This window comes from Halictus rubicundus, unplaced genomic scaffold (genome assembly GCF_050948215.1).
Source record: "Halictus rubicundus isolate RS-2024b unplaced genomic scaffold, iyHalRubi1_principal scaffold0166, whole genome shotgun sequence".
NCBI classification, from domain to species: Eukaryota; Metazoa; Arthropoda; class Insecta; order Hymenoptera; family Halictidae; genus Halictus; species Halictus rubicundus.
In genome coordinates this window covers 297,140-318,182 of record NW_027488707.1, presented here as the reverse complement: position 1 = coordinate 318,182, position 21,043 = coordinate 297,140, and the positions used below count along the sequence as shown (strand labels likewise).

The window sequence follows — 21,043 nt, the reverse complement described above, 5'->3', positions numbered from 1 at the left end:
GGAGAACGATAGCTCCAGAGAGTTTTAGTCTGAGTCACCCGCGACGGTTTTGTTATACGCGACGTAGAGTTTCCGTATATTTTGGTCTTCGCATTTTTCTCATGGACTCAAGTTTTCTCGTTGTGTTTTATAGTCTTTATTATTTGTTAATTGTTAACCAGTTCTCGTGAATAAACTATATTTTTTTGTTACCCGTGAAACCATCGCGTCACATATCATTTCATTTACCCCACGTCACCTAAAAACCCAACAATATCAAATAATTTGTTTTAGTGATCTGCCATACTACCGTCCTCCGTGAGCCTTGTGAAAAGCAGCTTCTTCAATAGTGTCGGTCTCTTTGCTGGTCCTTTCGAGGCGTATACCCTTTCCAGCGCAGTCCAAGCGTCACTTGACGTTTGAAGATTCTTCACGTGGCATATTTCGGATGCACTTAACGAGAGAACTATATCAGCTTTCGCCTTTTTGTCGTTCCTTACCCAATTTACAATTTGGTCGGCATTGTTCTCCCTTTCAGCAGGTTTCGGTCTCGATCCATCGACGTAGCACCAGAGATCATTTTTCGTAAGAATTACCTCCATTTGTACTTTCCACGTATCATAATTATCTTTAGTTAATTTGTCTATTTGAGTGTTGTGACTCATGATTAACTATTTATATAATAGGCTCTTGATCGCGAACACGTGGCACTTTGTAGGTTAAATTGGCACTTGAGATTAGGTTTTCCGTTCGTAACGAATTTACGCTACTGGGCCCATAACCTGTTTGATTTTGTTAATCCTTATGTTCCCGAAGGATCTTCAGGTTGTCCTATTAAACCTCTTCACCTTATTTTGTATAATACATGCCTTTATTTGTTCAGTATTGGCATGAAAAGGGAGAATTCAAACGAAGGTGTTCCGACCGTTAATGATGGTTCCAAAATTGTTTTCGCGTTACGAACGCGCGATCGAGCGGCTGTTGTCTCACTCGCGTAAACAGCCGTGTCACCGGCGACAAACACCTCCGTTTGAATCTCACCTCGCGCGCAAAGGTGAACCGAATTCACCCATTAGAACAATGCGATCAACCGTCCTTCCGACGTTTCGTGCGTTCTCGTGCGCGAACGAGATCTCAGAATACGTTCTGATTTTGCAGCGCTCGCTTGCAGTAAGACTCACTCGTGACTTCATCTACGTTCAATTATTCATTTTCTCGCGGCATCGTCTCTTCCTATCTCGCTACAGTTTGTATCGCGATTTCCGTCACATTTCTTTGTTTGTGCCAGCGTTGTGGCCTAGTCGTGTCGAAAACCATTAAAGTGACTTGCAACAAATTTCGCGTTCGTGTATATCACCTGCAGTCTCCACCAGTTTCCTCAGCGCTTAATTCTGAGTAGTCCCGGCCTCAGGCACTCGAACACTCCTTTAAGGGCCCGGGTCAGTCACGTGACTTTTCAAGATTCGGTGGTCGGTATCTGCCGTACAGTTTCCTTTACAGAAATGGTATTATCTACAAATGTGTAGCTGACTGATGAATACGAGATGGAGCTATCGTCGTATTCTATTATGAATCAGAAAGAGAACTCGATTGACGTTGCAACACAAGAGGTGTGTGACGAGGAAGCCAGATTTTACTGCGTTGTCAGCTTTTAAAAGGGCAATGTTGCTTCGAGCGGTTTCTTTTCTTCCTTTCGGATCTGTCGAAATTTGGAGGCTTATTCCTTCTTAATTTTAAATATGGAATTTTCAATTGTAAATAATTGTATTAAACGATCATTGAATATTGACTTCTTTAAAAATCTTCTTAATTTTTTAAACTTTCTATACGAATATAACACGAATATATGTATAAGTAAAGTTTACAGAACAAAAGTATAGTTTTAAAAATTACGTTTTTTATATATTGTTAACAAATGGTAACACATCAATATAATTGATTTGAATTTTAATACGAAGAGTATTATTTTTCGACGTGGAAATGAAAGGTATAAACAATCACGGAATGATTAAAATATTAAAAATATTAAAAGATATTAAAAAGATAAAAATAAGAAATATTATAAAAAAACAAAAAACCCGACTGCGAAGAGAATTAAAAAGAGAAGAAACAAAAAACTAATTTATCAAATAAAATAAAAAATAAAAAAATAAATAGAAAGTATAAATTATCAATAATTCTTTTCGCAGCAAGATTTTTTGTTTTATTAATAATATTTTTTATTTTTATCTCTTTAGCGTATGTCGCGGTCAGGTTTTTTGTTTGTTTTATTTGAAACGTGCGTAAATCGCCTCATCTGGATAAGCTCTAAAGGTTCGACAAGGATAGCGAAGAGCCATCCCGAGAGTGAACAAGATAGACATACTACGACGAGCGACCGCGATCGAGCTCTAGCACTTGAAAGCAGAGTTGGGCAAAATATTCATCTAAATAAAAATTTCGAATAACCAATAAAAGATAAAAAAATCTTTACTCGTCGAGAATCGAACAAATAATTTTATTCGACGAGAATTTATCCGACGAATAAAGATAATTTTTTTTATTCGAAGCGGATTTATTCGAACTTCGAATAATTTTTCCATCTTTGATCTGTATCTTTTATTCGAAGGCTTCGAATAAATCTTCGAATAACTTTTGCCAGCTCGAATAAACGGTGACGAGGTCCGACGAGCTCCGAACTTCAAAGACCCAGCGACTGACAAACGGCATACAATGTAAGCAGATAAAGAATCGCGCACGAATGAAAGTTTAAACTTTTAGATTTTTCGATATACCTTCATGAAATTGTGACGAGTGAATTGATGGGAGTTTCCTGATGAAAATGAGTTCAAATTCGAGTGTAATCGAACAATTTTCATTGATACGTAATGTTACGATAAAAATTACAATCTCATTGAAGATAGTTCAAATGATGTCGTGTTTGGACTCATTTTCATCGGAATAAGCTCTTTTATTTTCTCATAAAAATTACACCGAACATGATATAATTAGCATCACATTTAATTGACGATTACAAATTCTATCAAGTACAAGTTTGCTGCAAACAAGTTCTCGTACAATCGACCGAAGCAAGGATGTTTTGTGTGAGTTCTGGGCCAAGGTCGAATATTTTCATTTTATTCATACGAAACTGATCCGATTTCCACATAATTGTATATATTTAATGTTCCCTTACGGGTTACATAGGGATCCCGTTCCCTTTACATTTTCTTTCTTTTCGCTTTCACTCACTCATTCTTCCTTTCACTCCTGCCTCCTCCTTTCTCACCCTCTCATTGATACTTTCCGTCCTGTATTTCTTTTCTCTCCCGGTCTAATTTTTTCATCCACTCTTCTCCTCTCCCGTCCTCAGCCAGTATTTCCTTCACCTTCTCTTGCATTCCTACTTCCAACCCTTGATCTCTCGAGCACCTTTCCAACACGTGTTCCCACGTCTCTTCTTCGTACCCGCACCTTCTGCACCGTCTCACCTCCTCTTCCCCCCAGTACCTTCCTCCCCTCATTTCATTCCCCAGCCTGTACCTTGCTATCCTCGTCCATTTTTCTTCTTTTGATCCTTTTTCTAGATATTCGGGTCTTTCCTTTGTCCTTATCTCTTTATACCATATATTATACCTAGACTCCATTACCCTCTTCCAGTTTTCCTCTTCCTCTTTCTCTTTCTCTCTTTTCTCTATCCTTCCCCACTCTTCTTCCCTCTCTTCCTTATCTCCCTCCTCTAACATTCTTCTATTCCCCCTTTCCTCTATATATTTCTTCCTCCCTATCTCCCATTTTGACATCTTCTTTCCTCCCGTAGCTCTCTCTTCTATCTCCTTTAGACATTGTCTGGCCCATTCGCTTCCTTTTCCAGCTTTCAAACTTTCTTCAAACTTCCATGCCCTCTTCGCGCCCCTCACTCTCATTTTCTCTCTTTTCGTCTCTTCCCTTACCATATACCCTGGTGTTGTCCACTCTACCCCAAGCACCCATCTTATATACCTTTCCTGCATCCTCTCCATCTCCATTCTTTCCTCCCATCCCCAGATCTCCACACCGTATGCCATCACTGGCCATATCAGTGCGTCGAAAAACCATTCTCTTCTCTTGTACTTATTTTTAAAATATCTTTTCCCTATCCCCCACACACTTTTCATCACTCCTCCACCCTTCCTTGTTCTGTCCTCTATCTGTCTTTCTTGTCCCCCATTTTTCTTGAATACGTACCCGAGATATTTTATCTCGTCTACTTCTTCTACCGTTCCATCCCCCCATCTCCACGTCTTTTTCTCTTGCCTTCTTCTTTCGAATCTTATTATCTTCGTTTTTTCTCTGTTTACTTCTAGTCCCTTCTCCTTTATATAGCTTCTGAATTCCTCTATCATTAATTTCATCCCGCTCTCCTCTTTCGCCAGCAGCACGAGGTCATCCGCATATTGCAAAGTGTATAGCATTCTTCCCCTAATCTCCACCCCACCTTTCCCCCTCTTCCTCATTCTTTCCTCTAGATCGGCCATAAGCAGTATAAAAAGCTTCGCGCTTAGCGGACATCCTTGCCTTACCCCTCTTCCTACCCAGAACTTGTCTCCCATTTCGCCTCCTACTTTCACCTTAGATGTTGTCTCTCTATACACTTCTTCTATTCTTTCCCTAATTCCTTCGCTCACACCTCTCTCCTCTAATGCTTTCCACAATATTCTCCTATTCACGCTGTCAAATGCTGCCTTCAGGTCTACAAAGCATCCTATTAACCTTCCCTTTTTCTTCGCCAGTTCCCTGTTTACTATATAATTCACTACATATATATTGTCTATCGTCCCTTTCTCCTTTCTAAATCCTGTCTGGTTTTCTGGCACCATCCTCTTCTCTTTTACTTCTCTCTCCAGCCTCTCCTCTAATATAATTGTATAGATCTTGTACAACGTATTCAGTAGCGTTACCCCTCTATAGCATTCGACTGACTTTCCATCCCCCTTCTTTTTTATCGGCACCACGACACCTACTTTCCACTCTTCAGGCCATCCTTCTCCATTCCATACCCTATTGCATATTTTCCACACTTCATTCCTTATATTTTCTCCTCCATATTTCCAAATCTCATTTCCCATCTCATCCTCCCCTGCTGCTTTCCCATCTTTCAATCCTTTTATTGCTCTTTCTATCTCATCTCTTCCTATCCCTTCATTGCTTTTCTCGCTTCTTTTCCTCCTGCCTCCCCCCTCTATCTTGTTTTCTACTCCTCCTAGTAGCCCCATAAAATACTCCTTCCATTTTTCCATTTCTATCTCTTTCGTTTGTGCTTTTCCTTTTCCACCTCCCATCTTTCTTAGAAAATCCCATACCTTTCCTTCTGTCCTCGCTTTCCCTGCTTCCGTTAGTATCTTTTCTCTCTCCTGCTCTTTTTTCTCTTCACACAGTTTTTTGTATTTGTTTTTCATTCTTCTATATCCCTCTTCTTCTTCTTTCCCTTCTTTCCATTTCCTTAATGCCCTTCTTAGTTCCTTCTTTCTTTCTATGCATTCCTTATCCCACCATCCTCTCCTTTTCGACTCTTTCATGCCCTCAGTACTCCTTATTTCTTCTATTACACTCTTGATCTTTCTTTCTAGTTCTCCTAGTCTTTCCCCTATCTCTTCCCCTGTTACTTCTATTTCCTCTGTTAACCTTCTAAATTTTTCTTTTCCCTCTCTTCCCCATTCTACTCTTTGCGCTCCTTTCTTATCCTTCTTTCTTATCTCCCTTTCCTTTTCCTTTTGTCCTTTCTTCATTGTTAACACTACCGGTAGGTGATCTGATTCTACCCTTTCCTCTATCACCATGCTCTCTATCCCTTCTCTTGTTCTTTTGTCTCCTATCGCGTAATCTATTACCGTCCTTCCTCTCTGTCCTATATATGTGTACTCTCCTCTCTCGTCTCCTTCTATCCCTCCATTCATTATTTCTAATCCTAATTCTCCTAGCGTTCTGATTAGCTTCCTCCCTTCTCCATTTACTTTCTTGTCTTTTGACTCCCTGCAGCCTTCCCCCTCATCTTCTTCCTGCCTTACTTCTCCTCCTTCCCTGCCTGTCCTCGCGTTAAAATCTCCTCCTACAATTAGTTTTTCGTCCCTTCCTGTATCCCACCAGTCCCTCAGTACTTTCATCTTCCGTTCAATGTCTTTGTTTACATATACCCCTAGTATCTTCCATTCTTCCTCTCCTATCCTTATACTTCCTTCTATTATTCCTTCTATAGCCTTTGACTCTCCCTCGCTCTTCTTTTCGCATGTAATTTCTTTTCTCATTCCTAACACCATTCCCCCTTTTGCTCTCCCTATTTTACTATCCCTAACTGCCCATTGCTTTTTCCAGACATACCCCTGTGGTAATCTTCTTTCCACTTTTTCCCACATCTTTTCTTCCACCCATGTCTCCAGCAGCACCATTACATCCCATCGCTCTAGGTCCTTCCAGAATCCTTCATCTTTCCCTTTCATTCCTGCTATGTTCCAGAAGCCGATTTTCAGTTTTTTACTTTCCCTTCCCTTCCCCTTCTTCCCTCCCTCTGTCTTCAACTCCTCTTTATCCCTTTTCTTTACTTCTCTCTCCCCTTCTCTCTCGCTCCCCACTCGTTTCCCTCGCTGTCCTTCAATGTCTTCTCCTTCTCATCCCATCTCCACATCTTTCCTTCTATCCATATCTTCATATACCCCATTCTGACCCTTTTCCCTTTCCCTCTCTCTTTCTCCATTATCTGCCTTAGCCTCCATTGTATGTTTCTTTCTTCCCATGTGAGATCATCCTCTATCCTTTCCCGTCTTCCTGCTAATTTTTTCTTTTCTATCATTACTCTTCTTTTCTGTTCCATTGTCGCCATCTTTACCACTGCCCATTCTCCTTTTCCTATTCCCTTTTTGCCTCTTTTCTTAACTTCTTCAACCTCGAATTTTTCTCCTATTACTTCTAATAACTTTCGCACTTCCTCCTGTCTGTCTCCTCCATCTTTTATCTCCAACCCTTTAATTACTATGTTCTTTCTCCTTGTCTCTCTTTCCTTTCTTTCCCAATTCATTTCTATTTCTTTCAGTCTTCTTTCGATCTCTCCTCTTTCCCTTTCTCCTTGATCAGTTCCTCTTTTCCTTTCTATTTCTTCCAACTTTTTGTCTATCTTGTCCTCTATTTTCCCTTCTAACTCTATCTTTTTCACTCTCGCTTCTAACTCTTGCACTGATTTTCTGTCTCTCTCCCTTTCCTTCTCCCACTCTTCTTTCATATCTTTCATCTTCCTCATTACTTCCGTCATTTCTTTCCATCCCTCTGCTATTTCGCTCATCTGTTTTATTGTTCCCATTAATGCCCCCTTTATTTCCTCTCTTATTATCTCCCTGATGTCTCCTTGCTCCCCTCTCCTTTCTTGCTCCCCTCTCCTTTCTTGTCGTTCCTCTCCTTTTCCACCCTCCGGCGATCTGTCTGTTTTTCTGCTTTTTCTGAAAGGGTCTTTTTCCTTTTCTTCTCTTTCCTCATTCTCTCTCTCTTTTCTTTTCTTGTCTAACCACTTCCCTAATCCCTCCACTTTGGATAGACTGTTGCACCTTGCTCTTTCTCTATTTCTTATCTTCATTAACTTTCTTGCCGTCTCTCTTTCCTGTTCTTTCTCTTCTTGTTTATTCATTTCCTTTCTTATCCTCTCGTCTTCTTTCTTTACCTACGTTGCAGTTGTCTGCCTTTGCGCTTCTTTCTTTTCCCGCACGTGGCGCTCTCCCTTCTGCTTTCGCTTCTCCTGCTCTCTTTCTACTGTGCGCCTAACCTCACTTTCTTGACTTATCACTTTCTCTATTGTCCTTTTACCCTTTCTTGCACTCTTTTCTTCCTCTAACTTCTCCTCCGATCTCCCTCTACCCCTGATCTCACTCACTCCACCTCCACTTTATTTTCACTCGCTCTCTCACCACTTTCTCAGCTGCTCTAAATTTCACACCTTATCTCTTTCTAACCGGAAACGGAACTCCCCGATTTCCACATATAATATTTAAATGTTTAGTAATCTGTTCAAGTCAAATTTTGTAATGAAACAAATACATTGTAATATTTGTTGTAATTTCTTTGAAATAATGCCACAACAATTTCTAGTGGTGGTTCAGAGTCACCACTCGAGTGCAAAGGGTTAACAATTTCTTTTTCTCTTTTGTATAATGTGGTACTGTATGTAAGCTCATCGGTATACAAATGTGATCGCAATTTCATATGATACATGAAGCTACAGCTACGACTATGCTATATGTGTATATGGACAACTGCACATTGCTGCACATTGCTTGCATGAGTCCGAAACATCAAACTAGCGGATTATTTGCATGTATAGGAAAATTATATACATATACACACATGTACAGACGCACGTTGCCGATGAGCGAATAGGCGTCGAACATAACCACAATCTACGCTTGCAGTTTCCTCCAATCCCACTTCGACAGTCCTTCTACTTAGGCGCCACCTGACGAGCTCCAGCTCAACTAAACCTGTCACATTTTTTGCTCTATATTATCGATATCAAGAATTCTGACGCTAGAAAGCCATGCCGAAACGGGAAACAAGTTTTCGCCTTTATTTCGCAACAGAATCAAGACAAATTATAGCTCAATTTGTAGCTGGAGATATTTTCTAATGCGGGCTGGTCTCGACATCATCCAGAAAACTCATCCAATGGCAGAAAAATGCTTGAATTCCACGGCACGTGCATCGTCAATGTTTGGCCTACTTCTAACGCTCATATTTCTCAATATGTCCATAATCTCGTCAGCTCATGACCAGCCCGCATTAGATTGAACCTTCCTCTTTCGAATGAGCCCTTTACCAGCGATAAAATATTCCTTTTTAAGGACGAAAACTTGATCCCCGTAAAACCATATATTGTCGGTAACGTAGTCACTCTACTTTTGGCAGCCCGGGCCCCTAAGCCGCAACATTATTTCTGTACATATACACGTGGTAGCAGAGCGTGGTTAGATAAAGAAGAAAAATACATCGAGAATAGAATAGACTAGAGGGCGCGCAGAAAGCAGTTGTGTAGGGGCTACGTATGTTTCCGCACCTTGCCGCAGCGCTAGCGTCGTCGGCATCAGCCGCGTGCAAGCGGCAAGACCGAGTTGCCACTCTAGACTCTGTGTGCCCGACGACCCAAGGCGGATTTGCCGCCGCCGCGATTACACAATCTCTCTTGTAACAACCTTCGTCGAGTCAAGTCGCCATAAAGTTCTCTGTACTACAACACGCAACAGTGCCTTCCATCCAGTTTCCGGTTTCCCGGCGGTAGTAGGCCGCAGTCTGGAAATTCCACTAGACCGTAAACCTACAGTTGAGTGAGCGCGTTGAATTTATTTCTAACAACCTCGATTTTATTTGTAACATTTAATTTAGAAACACTAAGAAACTTCGTTGCAATCCAAAATCTAAAGATGCAGATTGATCGAAATGTTTATTTCTTTGTAAATTCTCTGGTCTCCTTACTGGAAAGGTTTTAGGGAAAAATATTGAATGGATACATTGTAGTGTCGTTGTTCATCTTGGCTTGCAAGAACGTCAAATGCTTACAAATTATAGCTATCTGCGGATTACACAACGATATGTTAACAATAATTAGAGTATTTGCTACAAGTAGCACGTCACGATACAATTGAATTATATATTCCATTCTTATACACCTTCTACGCCTTAAACTTACTGAACATACTTTGTCCGCACTGTAGAACACCGTCAGAGTTTTTAGTCTCGCATGAGGTGCAGCCCTTTTCACCTTCGCGGGAACCGGCACCTCCCTCTGCACTGCCACTCTCGATTTGTCAACAGCATACCCTGTGAATCGCTCATTTCTTCTCCGCATTGTGCGTTGCTCATAGTGTTTGGCGGTTCGTCTAAGGTGTGGATCAGCCCTGCAGACATTCAACCACTTCCGTGACACTTGAGCTGCGCAAATCAGAGACTTAGGATCCAAGTTGCGTAGAACCAATTGCGATACCTCCGGCGGTAGTTCTGAAATGAAATCCACCTTGGCAGATTCCAGCAGTCCTAGCGCACGAAGGAAAGACCTGAAATACTCCATGTTGTCACTCTTAAGTCAGAACATCGAATGTAGCACTCCTGAAAAATTGGGGTATATATACCCTGGTTCCGCCCCAGTGATCGTTCCGGAACAATGATTCGACCAATCAGGTGCGAGCATTAATTTTTTATCGGTGCAGGTTCAGCCTACCGTCAACACGATATTTCGAACATTATATACAGGGTGGCCCACATAACTCTGAACAGCTCAATATCTCGAAAACTATGTCATCGATTTTAAAGTTCTTAGTCTTAAATTGCATGGAACTGAAGGGCCTATCTGACTACATAAACGTGAAGTGGCCTCCCTTCCCCTTTAACGGGGGAGGGGAGGTACCTTTGTAATTTTAAATGGAACCCCCTATAAAATGTTACATATTTAGATTCTACAGGAAAAAACAAGTCAATTTTGTCTGAAACATTTTTTTGTCAGATACTTCCATGATGAGATATAACAGTTTGAAGTTTCGAGTTGTAGGTACTTGAAGCGCTCGGAAAAAGCGTTACGGAATTATACGCGCTTGAGTCCTTTGCTTATTCGTGAAGAAATAAAATATACTTTAAATTAAATGTTCAAAATGTCCACCACGGGCTTGTAAACATTTATTTACTCGAAACATCAAAGTTGTTCTAACATTTTTTAACATTTCGGGAGTCACTGAAGCGCAAGCGTCACGTATTCTTTGTTTCATATCCTCTTTTGTCGTCGGTGGTTCAAACATAACTTTGTCCTTTACATATCCCCATAAGAAAAAATCTAATGGTGTTAGATCGGGGGATCGAGGAGGCCATTGCATAGGTCCCCCACGACCTATCCATTTGTTCCCAAATTTTTCGTTCAAAAATTGCCTGGTGATGATTGCAAAATGCGGAGGAGCGCCGTCTTGTTGGAACCACATTTCTCTTCTAACGTGCAGTGGCACATCTTCCAAAAGCGCAGGCAAATGATTTTTTAAAAAATCACAATAACTTGCAGATGTTACAGTTTCTTGGAAAAAATAAGGTCCAATCACAAAATCTCCTATTAGGCTACACCAAACATTTAAAGACTATCGATGTTGAATGGGAACCCATCGCATCCAATTTGGGTTTTCCACGGCCCAATAATGCAGATTATGTCTATTTACATGCCCTGTATTCATAAAAGTGGCCTCATCGGAAAAAAGTATTTTGCACAAAAAGTCATTTTCCACAACACCCTGCAGCCACTCACAAAATCTTACGCGGCGATCGTAATCTGCTATCGAAAGCTCTTGTGATAAAACCATGTGATATGGATGAAACTTTTGCCGTTTCAAAATTCGTTGAATTGATGAACAACTAATATGTGATATTTGTGCAAGTGTACGTTGACTAATATGAGGATTTAATGTAATTGCAGCAAGAATACTGGCACTATTATTTTCATTAGTGACAGCTTTAGGTTTATTGCGAGTTTTTTTACACAATTCACCGTGCTCGCGAAGCCGCTTTTCTAAATTATGAAATGTTGCATGACATTTTTTGATCCCATAACGTTCAAAAAACATCACTGCTGCACGCCGATAATTTTTTTGGCATTCACCTAACGTTAATAATCCGTGCTTCTGCACTGTAGATTTTTGATTGGATCAACGTATTCAGGTTTCAGTTACAGAACACTGTGGAAAATACGTTATTAAATAAATCTTAAAATAAATACCTCTGTTAGATTTTGTTAATCCTTATGTTCCCGAAGGATGTTCAGGTTATCCTATTAAACCTCTTCATCTTATTTTGTATAATACATGCCTTTATTTCTGTACATATAAACGTGGTAGCAGAGCGTGGTTAGATAAAGAAGAAAAATACATCGAGAATAGAATAGACTAGAGGGCGCGCAGGAAGCAGTTGAGTGAGCGCGGTGAATTTTTTCTAACACCCCCTCTCAACGTGGACACTTATCAATGGCATTCAGTCCTAAGCCGCGCATTAATTTAGCGTGATTGACATTGCAGAGACTCTTAGTTAACAAGTCTGCCAGCATGTCTTGCGTTGGGATATATTCAACATCGACCCCCCCCCCCCCCTCCTTGATATATCTCGCGGATATAGTGATAGCGGATATCGATGTGCTTGGTTCGCGAATGGAATACTGGATTCTTTATCAACTTTTGGGCTCCTTGATTATCGCAATATACGATGGTTCCCCCATGGTCAACTTCGGACATCGCAAGTTCGCTCAAGAGGCTTCGCAGGTAAACCGCTTCCTTGATTGCCTCAGTTAGCGCCATGTACTCAGCCTCCACACTCGACAGTGCAACGCATCTCTGTCTTCTAGACTCCCACGTGATGGGTGCGTCTGCTAATCTCAATATGGTGCCTGTTTGGGATTTCCTATCATCCATGTTGCTTCTCCAGTCTGAGTCCACAAATCCGTGAAAATCGCATCCCGTCTTTTTGTAAGTGATACCGTGCGATATCGTCCTTTAAGGTAACGTAGTACCCTTTTCGCGGATGTCCAGTGCTCCCCTCCTGGATTTTCATTAAATCGGCTCAACATACTTACAGCATATGCTATGTCCGGCCTCGTGGATACTGCCGCATACATAAGTGAGCCCACCTGTTCAGTATTGGCATAAAAAGGGAGAATTCAAACGAAGGTATTCCGACCGTTGATGATGGTTCCAAAATTGTTTTCGCGTTACGAACGCGCGATCGAGCGGCTGTTGTCTCGCTCGCGTAAACAGCCGTGTCACCGGCGACAAACACCTCCGTTTGAATCTCACCTCGCGCGCAACGGTGAACCGAATTCACCCATTAGAACAATGCGATCAACCGTCTTTCCGACGTTTCGTGCGTTCTGGTGCGCGAACGAGATCTCAGAATACGTTCTGACTTCGCAGCGCTCGCTTGCACTAAGACTCACTCGTGACTTCATCTACGTTCAATTATTCATTTTCTCGCGGCATCGTCTCTTCCTATCTCGCTACAGTTTGTATCGCGATTTCCGTCACATTTCTTTGTTTGTGCCAGCGTTGTGGCGTAGTCGTGTCGATAAACATTAAAGTGACTTGCAACAAATTTCGCGTCTCGTGCATATCACCTGCAGTCTCCACCACTTCCCTCAGCGCTCTATTCTGAGCGGTCCCGGCCTCAGGCACTCGAACAATCGGTCCTCCCATAGATATCGGGCATTCGCGCCGGGTCGCCGAAAAAATGATGCAGTCTCTTTCGCGCCGCCTTCAAACGAGTCCCTCAGTCGCCACTGAGTATCGCGACTTTCTTAATGAGTACGAGCGTCTAGGGCATATGCGTCTCGCTCGAGACTCGGATGGATCGTCTCATCAATGTGTTTTTATTCCGCATCATCCCGTCCTTCGAGCTGGCAGCGCTACGACCCACCTTCGCGTCGTGTTCAACGCCTCCAGTCTCACATCCAACGGCTCTTCGTTGAACGACCATCTTCTCGCCGGTCCGAAATTGCAAAGCGACCTCGCCGCGGTCATTCTTCGATGGCGTAAATTCCGATACGTTTACACTGCCGATATCGCAAAAATGTATCGCCAAATTCTCCTCGACGACCGCGATGTCGATTACCAACGCATTCTGTGGCAGCCAGCACCTTCCGCCCCGTGCCGAGAATATCAACTTCTCACAGTCACATACGGAATGACGTGTGCTCCTTATCTCGCCCTTCGCGTCCTTCAACGTCTTAATGAGGACGAAGGGCATCGTGTTCCTCTCGCGAAATCGATCCTCCAAGATCATATATATGTTGACGACGTTCTGTTTGGAGGCGATGACACCGAGTCCCTTCGCCAGTCTCGTAACCAACTGACCGCTCTCCTCGATTGCGGGAAATTCAGGCTACGAAAATGGGCAAGCAATTCGTCCGCGTTGCTGGCCGATCTCGATCCAGCGGATCACGGTCTTGCGTGTACCAAAACTCTCGCCCCTGATGATCAGCTCAAAGTTCTTGGAGTCAGCTGGAGTCCGAGTCTGGACGCCTTTCAATTTCGCGCAATCGTGGCTGATCCACTGCCGTCGACCAAGAGGTCGATTCTTTCCACGATCGCCAAACTCTACGATCCGTTAGGCTGGGTCACCCCCGCAACCGTCCTCGCTAAGATCTTTCTTCAGGATTTGTGGCGCCTCCGCATTAGCTGGGACGATGAATTACCGAATGCGCTTCTCGACAAGTGGCGATCAATCTGCGAGTGCCTGCCACTCCTCAACTCGTTAAAACTTCCTCGGTGTATTGGCTCCTCATTGTCTTCTTCTCGTATCGAGCTTCACGGCTTCGCCGATGCCTCGACGGTCGCTTACGCTGCCGTCGTGTATGCAAAATGTACCTCGCCCACCGGCGAAGTCACGATTTCTTTGCTCGCCGGAAAATCTAAAGTAGCTCCTCTTAACCCATTGACAATTCCTCGATTAGAATTGCAAGGGACACTTCTTCTCTCGCGGCTCCTGGAATTCATCCTGTCGACCTTCGGCACGCGAAATATCTCCTGCGTGTGCTGGACAGATTCGACTGTTGTCCTGAATTGGGTCCAACAGCATCCCTCACGTTGGAAGACCTTTGTGGCCAACCGAGTGTCGAGTATTCAACCCCGGCTCCCGCACGCGGATGGGCGACACGTCTCCACAGAAGACCATCCTGCCGATTGCGCTTCCCGTGGTCTCCTCAGCGACGACCTTCTTCGGTCATCTCTCTGGTGGCAAGGTCCCGCATGGTTGACCCGTGATCGCTCCGAATGGCCACAGCTTCAGGTTCGTCTCGACAACCGCAACCCGTTAGAGGCGAAAGTCATACCGGCTCATGTCGCCGTCCCAACTCAACAGTGGGAACTGGAAAACCGCTTCTCGTCCTGGCCAAAACTCATTCGAGTCACGGCGTACATTTTTCGATTCGTGTGCGCGTGTCGACGTAATAATTCGGAGACTCTTCAAGCTCCATCTCGCGGCTATGGCCTCGCGCTTTCGGCTGATGAGTGCTGCAACGCGAAGTTATGGTGGATCCGTCGAATCCAAGCCAGTCTATTTCCATCGGAGAGCAAGGTCCTTCTCCAGAACAAACCGCTACCGTCGAAGAACCCTCTCAGCTCGCTCAATCCTTTCCTCGATAAAAAAGGGATTCTTCGCGTGGGAGGTCGGCTGCACCGTGCTCCCTTACCGTTTAACTCTAAGCATCCCATTATTCTCGCGGCGCATCCTCTCGTTCGACTCATCATCGAACACGCGCATATTCGTTCGCTACACGCCGGACTTCAGCGCACCTTGAGCACCCTCCTCCAAACCTTCTGGATCCTACGTGCGCGAAATCTTGCGAGATCAGTGATTCACACATGCGTCACATGCGTTCGAGAACGAGCTGCACATCCCAACCAACTCATGGGACAGCTTCCGGAACCTCGGGTCTCTCCTCCCGCGAAATGCTTTGCCCATTGTGGCCTGGACTACGCCGGCCCCGTTCAGGTTCGGGCATCTGCGGGTCGAGGCATCACTTCTCGCAAAGCGCACATCGCGCTGTTTATATGCCTAGCCACCAAGGCGATCCACCTCGAGCTGGTCGCGGATTATTCGACCCCCGCGTTTCTCAACGCCTACTGTCGTTTTTGTTCTCGTCGAGGAATTCCCGAAGCGATGTACTCCGACAACGGCACCACGTTTATCGGGGCTAATCGCGAACTCTCGCTCGCGCATCGCGCAAGTCTGAATCATCCCGACTTTTTAAATAAAACTGCCACCGACGGTGTTGCATGGCACTTCATACCCCCGTCGGCCCCGCACTTCGGAGGCTTGTGGGAGGCCGGCGTGAAAAGCGTAAAGCATCATCTGCGTCGCATTTTAAAGGATCGCACTCTCACCTTCGAAGAATTTACCACTCTTCTCTGTGCTATCGAAGCGTGTCTCAATTCTCGCCCGATCTCGCCGCAGTCCGACTCGTACGACGACTACGAATCGTTACCTCCCGGCCATTTTTAATCGGTTCGGCGCTCACGGTGCCCCCTCAGCCATCGACTCTAATTCTTGCCGAAAATCGCCTCTCGCGCTGGCAACTTGTTCGGCACATGACCGAACGATTTTGGAAGCTCTGGAGAGACGATTACGTAGAGAAATGAGCGATTCACAGGGTATGCTGTTGACGAATCGAGAGTGGCAGTGCAGAGGGAGATGCCGGTTCCCGCGAAGGTGAAAAGGGCTGCACCTCATGCGAGACTAAAAACTCAGACGGTGTTCCAGAAGATTTCTCAAACTCGAGACTACAGTGCGGACAAAGTATGTTCAGAAAGTTTAAGGCGTAGTACGTGTATAAGAATGTAATATATAATTCAACTGTATCGTGACGTGCTACTTGTAGCAAATGCTCTAATTATTGTTAACATATCGTTGTGTAATCCGCAGATAACTATAATTTGTAAGCATTTGACGTTCTTGCAAGCCAAGATGAACAACGACACTACAATGTATCCATTCAATATTTTTCCCTAACACCTTTCCAGTAAGGAGACCAGAGAATTTACAAAGAAATAAACATTTCGATCAATCTGCATCTTTAGAGTTTGGATTGCTACGAAGTTTGTTAGTGTTTCTAAATTGAATGTTACAAATAAAATCGAGGTTGTTAGAAATATATTCAACGCGCTCACTCAACTGCTTCCCGCGCGCCCTCCAATCTATTCTTTTCTCGATGTATTTTTCTTCTTTATCTAACCACGCTCTGCTACCACGTGTATATGTACAGAAATAAAGGCATGTATTATACAAAATAAGGTGAAGAGGTTTAATAGGACAACCTGAAGATCCTTCGGGAACATAAGGATTAACAAAATCAAACAGGTTATGGGCCCAGTAGCGTAAATTCGTTACGAACGGAAAACCTAACCTCAAGTGCCAATTTAACCTACAAAGTGCCACGTGTTCGCGATCAAGAACCTATTATACAAATAGTTAATCATGAGTCACAACACTCAAATAGACAAATTAACTAAAGATAATTATGATACGTGGAAAGAACGAATGGAGGCAATTCTTACGAAAAATGGTCTCTGGTGCTACGTCGATGGATCGAGACCGAAACCTGCTGAAAGGGAGAACAATGCCGACCAAATTGCAAATTGGGTAAGGAACGACAAAAAGGCGAAAGCTGATATAGTTCTCTCGTTAAGTGCATCCGAAATATGCCACGTGAAGAATCTTCAAACGTCAAGTGACGCTTGGACTGCGCTGGAAAGGGTATACGCTTCGAAAGGACCAGCAAAGAGGGCGACACTATTGAAGAAGCTGCTTTTCACAAGGCTCACGGAGGACGGTAGTATGGCAGATCACTTAAGCAAATTATTTGATATTGTAGATAAATTGCAGCAAATGGACATACCAATTGCAAATGACCTGTTAACCATCGTAATTCTGTACAGTATCCCAAGAAGTTATGAAGGTTTCAGGTGTGCATTAGAATCCAGAGATACATTGCCTGATCCATACGCGTTGAAAATAAAAATTTTAGAAGGTTATATTTGTGGACGACAAAGCAACAATAAGGAATGCTGAAGGGCAAATAGTTGCAGTAGCCCCAAAGGTAGGAAACTTATATTTTCTGAAACCTTCACCAATCTCATTCAAGGCAACTACGCGTGAAATAGAAGAGACAGCGAACATGGCAGAAACCTCTAATGAACTATGGCATTTGAGATATGGACATCTCAATGCAGCAGACTTGAAGAGTTTAATATCCAAACAAATGGTGAAGGGTTTGACGATGAACCTGAGCAATAATATGCTCACCTGTGAAACCTGCATAAAGGGTAAGCAAACTAAAATTCCATTCACTCCATCGACCCATAAGAGCAAACAACCACTTGAATTGATACATTCAGACGTTTGTGGGCTGATGCGTACCACATCTATTGGTGGGGCAAAATATTTTGCTAGCTTTATAGACGACAAAACAAGGTGGACGAAGATATGCTTCTTAAAGTCAAAGGATCAAGTGAAAGAAGCTTTTAAAGAATTCAAGGCTCTAGCTGAAAATGAAATTGGTAAAAAGATCAAGACCTTAAGAACGGATAATAGACTCGAATATTGCGGTAAGGAGTTCAGCAAACAACTAAGTGAGTGGGGAATTAAGCATGAAAGAACTGTTGCATACACGCCACAACAAAGTGGTGTCGCTGAGAGGTTGAATAGAACGCTCGTCGAAATGGCAAGATGTATATTAATACACGCTGATCTACCAAAGAAATTCTGGGCATAAGCGATAAATACCTCGATGCACATAAGGAACTGATCTGCTACTAAGGCTTTGAAGGATGTCACACAGTACGAATGTTGGTTTGGAAAGAAGCCTGACGTATCACATTTTAGGATTTTTGGATGCACAGCATACGCTTTAGAAAATACGCCTAGGATAGGATAGAGGATTGGATACGATAGGGGACATTACAGGAAAAAGGATAGGATATGCTAGAGGATACGATATTATAGAGGATAGGATAGGATAGAGGATCGGATAGGATAGAGGATTGGATAGGATAGAGGATAGGATAGGATAGAGGATAGGATAGAGGATGGGTTAGTATAGAGTATAGGATAGGATACAGAATAGGATAGGATATAGGATAGAGAATAGGATAGGATATACGATAGAGAATAGGATAGGATATAGGATAGGATAGGATAGATGATAGGACAGGATAGAGGATAGGATAGGATAGAGGATAGGATGGAGGATAGGATAGGATAAAGAATAGAGGATAGGATGGATGGTAGGATATGATAGAGGATAGGATAGTGAATACGATAGGATTGAGGATAGGATAGGATAGGATTGAGGGTAGGATTGGATAGAGGATAGGATAGGATGGAGGGTAGGATAGGATAGAGGATAGGATAGGATAGAGTATAGGATAGGATAGAGTATAGGATAGAGGATGGAGGATAGGATAGGATAGAGGATAAGATAGGATAGGATGGATGATAGGATATGTCAGAGGATAGGATAGTATAGAGTATAGGATAGGATATAGGATAGATAATAGGATAGGATATAGGATAGGATATAGGATATTATAGGATAGAGGATAGGATAGGATAGAGGATAGGATAGGATAGAAGATAAGATATGATAGAGGATAGGGTAGGATAGAGGATAGGATAGGATAGAGGATAGGATATGATAGGATAGAGGATAGGATAGGATAGAGGATAGGATATAATACAGGATATTATAGGATAGAGGATAGGATAGGATTGAGGATAGGACGGGATAGAGGAGAGGATAGAGAATAGGATAGGATAGAGGATAGGCTAGGGGATTGGATAGGATAGATAATAGGAGACGATAGAGGATATGATAGGGGATTGGATAGGATAGACGATATAATCGGATAGAGACTAGGATAGGGCATTGGATAGGATAGAGGATATGATAGGATAGAGGATAGGTTAGGATAGAGGATATGATAGGATAGAGGATAGGATAGGATAGAGGATAGGATAGGATAGAGGATAGGATAGGATAGAGGATAGGATAGGATAGAGAATAGGATAGGATAGATGATATTCTAGGAGAGAGGATAGGATAGGATAGAAGATACGATATTATAGAGGATAGGATAGGATAGAGTATAGGATACGATAGAGGATATAATAGATGATATTATAGGAAAGAGGGTAGGATAGGAAAGAGGATACGATATTATAGAGGATAGGATAGGATAGAGTATAGGATAGGATAGAGGATAGGATAGGATATTGGATGGGATAAGATAGGATAGAGGATAGGATAGAGGATTGGATAGGATAGAGGATAGGATAGGGTAGAGGATAGGATAGGATAGAGGATAGGATACGATAGAGGATATAATAGATGATATTATAGGAAAGAGGGTAGGATAGGATAGAGGATACGATATTATAGAGGATAGGATAGGATAGAGTATAGGATAGGATAGAGGATAGGATAGGATATTGGATGGGATAAGATAGGATAGAAGATAGGATAGAGGATTGGATAGGATAGAGGATAGGATAGGGTAGAGGATAGGATAGGATAGAGGATAGGATAGGATAGAGGATAGGATAGGATAGATGATATTATAGGATAGAGGATAGGATAGGATAGAGGATACGATATTATAGAGGATAGGATAGAATAGACGATAGGATCGGATAGAGAATAGGATAGGGCATTGGATAGGATAGAGGATAGGATAGGATACAGGATAGGATAGGATAGGATAGAGGATAGGATAGGATAGAGGATAGGATAGGATAGGATAGAGGATGGGATAGAGGATAGAGGATAGGATAGGATAGTGGATAGGATAGGATAGAGCAGACGATAGGGGATTGGATCGGATAGAGGATAGGATGGGATAAAGGATACGATATTACAGAGGATAGGATAGGATAGACGATGTGATCGGATAGAGAATAGGATTGGGTATTGGATAGGATAGAGGATAGGATAGGATAGAGGGTAGGATAGGATAGAGGATAGGATAGGATAGAGGATACGATATTATAGAGGATAGGATAGGATAGGATAGAGGATATGATCGGATAGAGGATACGATAGGTTTGAGGATATTATAGGATAGAATATGATAGAGGATACGATATTATAGAGGATACAATACGGTAGAGGATATAATAGGGGATTCTATAGGGTAGAGGATAGGATAGGATAGAGGATACGAAATTATAGAGGATAGGATAGGATAGAGGATAGGATTGGATAGAGGATAGGATAGGGGATTGGATAGAATAGAGGATAGGATAGGATAGAGGATAGGATAGGATAGAGGATAGGATAGGATATGATAGGATAGAGGATAGGATAGGATAGAGGATAGGATAGGATAGAGGATAGGATAGGATAGAGGATAGGATAGGATTGAGGATACGATATTATAGATGATAGGATAGGATTGAGTATAGGATAGGATAGAGGATAGGATAGGATATTGGATGGGATAGGATAGGATAGAGGATAGGTTAGAGGATTGGATAGGATAGAGGATAGGATAGGATAGACGATAGG

At 42.7% G+C, this 21,043-nt stretch overlaps 1 protein-coding gene across 1 annotated transcript; it reads right to left on the bottom strand.

Moving 5' to 3' along the window:
• Positions 1–4,957: 4,957 nt before the first annotated feature.
• On the bottom strand, positions 4,958–6,458 carry LOC143363902 (uncharacterized). Its single transcript, XM_076804432.1, has 3 exons — positions 6,349–6,458; positions 5,147–5,821; positions 4,958–4,998 (listed from the first exon to the last, which is right to left on the bottom strand). The coding sequence occupies exons 2-3, from the start codon at positions 5,775–5,777 to the stop codon at positions 4,958–4,960; spliced, it is 672 nt and encodes a 223-aa protein (XP_076660547.1). The 5' UTR covers positions 5,778–5,821; positions 6,349–6,458.
• Between the last annotated feature and the right edge of the window lie 14,585 nt (positions 6,459–21,043).

What these genes read in the sequence shown, in the direction of transcription:
- LOC143363902 (XM_076804432.1), bottom strand. Translation starts at nt 5,777, where the DNA reads ATGGTGATAGAGGAAAGGGTAGAATCAGATCACCTACCGGTAGTGTTA. An exon ending in GAGGAAAAGAAGCGAGAAAA is followed by an intron (nt 4,999 to 5,146) that starts GCAATGAAGGGA and finishes AATATGCAATAG; the next exon opens with GGTATGGAATGGAGAAGGAT.